At 36.7% G+C, this 2409-nt stretch overlaps 1 protein-coding gene across 1 annotated transcript; it reads right to left on the minus strand.

Annotated features, from left to right (window-relative positions):
• Positions 1 to 1366: 1366 nt before the first annotated feature.
• LOC120169462 lies at positions 1367 to 1858 on the minus strand. The gene has a single exon (XM_039177597.1). It carries the CDS (start codon positions 1856 to 1858, stop codon positions 1367 to 1369), a length of 492 nt encoding a protein of 163 aa, XP_039033528.1.
• Positions 1859 to 2409: the final 551 nt, after the last annotated feature.

The raw sequence follows: 2409 nt of genomic DNA on the forward strand, positions 1-2409 counted from the left end.
CCTGTAGAATTCTGCATATCCTAGAAAACTTCCTATGCCTTTTACAGTGGTGGGTGGAGGTAAATTCTCGATTACATCCACTTTTTCTTTATCCACTTCCATGCATTGGCGAGAAATTTTGTGTCCCTACATAATTCCATCGGTCACCATAAAATGAAATTTTCCCAATTTAGCACAAGGTTGACTCCTCGTATCACTTCAGTACTTTAGATAAATTATCGAGGCATCGATCAAGTTATCGCCCGAGACGTAGAAGTCATCCATAAATATTTCCATGAAGTCTTCCACCATATATGAGAAAATGGCCATCATACACCTCTGAAAAGTTGTCGGAGTATTACATAGTTCGAACGACATTCTTCTAAAGATATATGTACCATAAGGGCAAGTGAATGTGGTATTCTCCTGATCGTCAGGTGCTATGGCGATCTGATTATATCCAGAATATCCATCAAGGAAACAGTAAAATGCCTTGCCTGCTAACCTATCTAGCATTTGATCACTGAAAGAGAGGGAGAAGTGGTATTTCTTTGTTGCCTTGTTGAGCTTCCTATAATCCATGGATATTCGCCATCCCGTAACGGTTCTTGTAGTCAAAATCTTATTATTCTCATTCTTAACCACGTTATGCCACCCTTCTTTGGCACACATTGCATTGGACTGGCCCATGAACTATCGGATATGGGATAAATCACTCCAATATCCAGCCATTTTATGATTTCCTTCATCACCACTTTTTTCATTATCGGGTTAAGTCTCCTTTGTGGTTCCACATAATTGTTATGGTTATCTTTTAATTGGATCTTGTGCATGCATATTGTAGGGCAGATTCCCTTTAAATCTGCCATGGTCCACCTGAGAGATTTTCTGTGTTGTGACAAAACATTCAACAAACTTTCCTATTGCTCGGGGGTTAGACTAGCAGAAATTATAAACGATAAAGTTTCATCACTACCTAAATAAGTGTATTTCAAATGTGATATAAACGGTTTAAGTTTTAAAGTAGGTGCATGTTGTAGTGAAGGTTTTAGTGAAATAAATTCATTGAAATTAAGGTGTTCGAATATCTTACCTAGTCTATCTTGAAGTAAACTAGAATTTTCTTCTTTCAATGAATATTCCTCAGACTCTGTACGTGCTCTGCTCTAGTATTTCTTTCATCTACTTCAATTGAGAAACTTTCACCTAGGCAAATATTTTTGTATGCTTCATTCAGAAAAATTTTACCATGGCAACAAGTATTGTGTTCTTCATATTGTAAAACATCGTCTTGGCAAAAAAAATTACAGTATTCCTTCCGGAGAATTTTGTCTTGGCAAAATTTATCATACTCATCAATATGTAAAAAATTGACTTCACTAAAATTTTATGTTCCAACTTCCTCCAATGAGTCAATATATTCAATGTAATGGCATTCATCAAAATCATCAACATATTTAAGAATGTTGAAGACATTGATCGTGACGCTTTGATCAACCATCCTCATCGTGAACTCTCCCTTCTCACAATCTATTAGAATACACCCTGTAACTAAGAATGAACGTCCAAGGATAATAGGGGTATTTTCATCGGCTTCACAGTCTAAAATGAGGAAATCAACTAGAAAGATAAACTTGTCCACTTTAACAATTACATCTTTAATTCTACCCTCGGGACAAACATGTGATCGATCCACTAGTTGTAAAATCATAATGGTTAGTCGAGCATTACCCATTCCAAGCTTCAAAAATATGGAATTGGGAATCAGATTTACACTTAACCCTAAGTCAAAAAGAGTTCTTCCAACATATCTATCACCAATGGAACATGGTATAATAAAGCTGCCAGAATCTTTTTGCTTTGGCGGAAGTTTACTCATTGCCGAATAATATTCTGTTGTTGTGGAAACAATATCTATTCTTTCTATCTTTTCTATTCTTTGTGACAATATCTTTTAGAAATTTGGCATAGGAAGGCATCTGCTCTATGGCTTCAAGTAATGGAACATTAATATGCAGCTGATCAAGGACATCAACAAACTTTCTGAACTGATTATCGTCATTATGTTTCTTCAACCACTGAGGGAAAGGTGGTAGAGGTCTAACTTCATCCGCTATAGGTGGTGAAACAACTTTTCCTTTGGCAAATAATTTTTCACCATTATTGTGTTGACTTGTCGAACCCTCGTTTCTTTCCTTCTCCTTAGCTAGTTATGCATGTTCAACAATCTCAGCTTGATTTTCAGGTTCTTTATGTGTGGTGCTTTGGCTAAAATTTTCTGGTTGCTTTCCTCCAAGCTTATCCTTAAGATTAATCTAAGTACCACTCCTCAACGTTAGCGCAATGCATTACTCTTTTCCAAGAGGCGTAGTAACCTGAGTGTCACTAGGGAGTCTTCCTTGTGGGCGTGAATGTAATGCCGTAGCGATT

The sequence above is a fragment of the Hibiscus syriacus genome, unplaced genomic scaffold, assembly GCF_006381635.1.
Source record: "Hibiscus syriacus cultivar Baekdansim isolate YM2019G1 unplaced genomic scaffold, ASM638163v2 tig00111769_pilon, whole genome shotgun sequence".
NCBI classification, from domain to species: Eukaryota; Viridiplantae; Streptophyta; class Magnoliopsida; order Malvales; family Malvaceae; genus Hibiscus; species Hibiscus syriacus.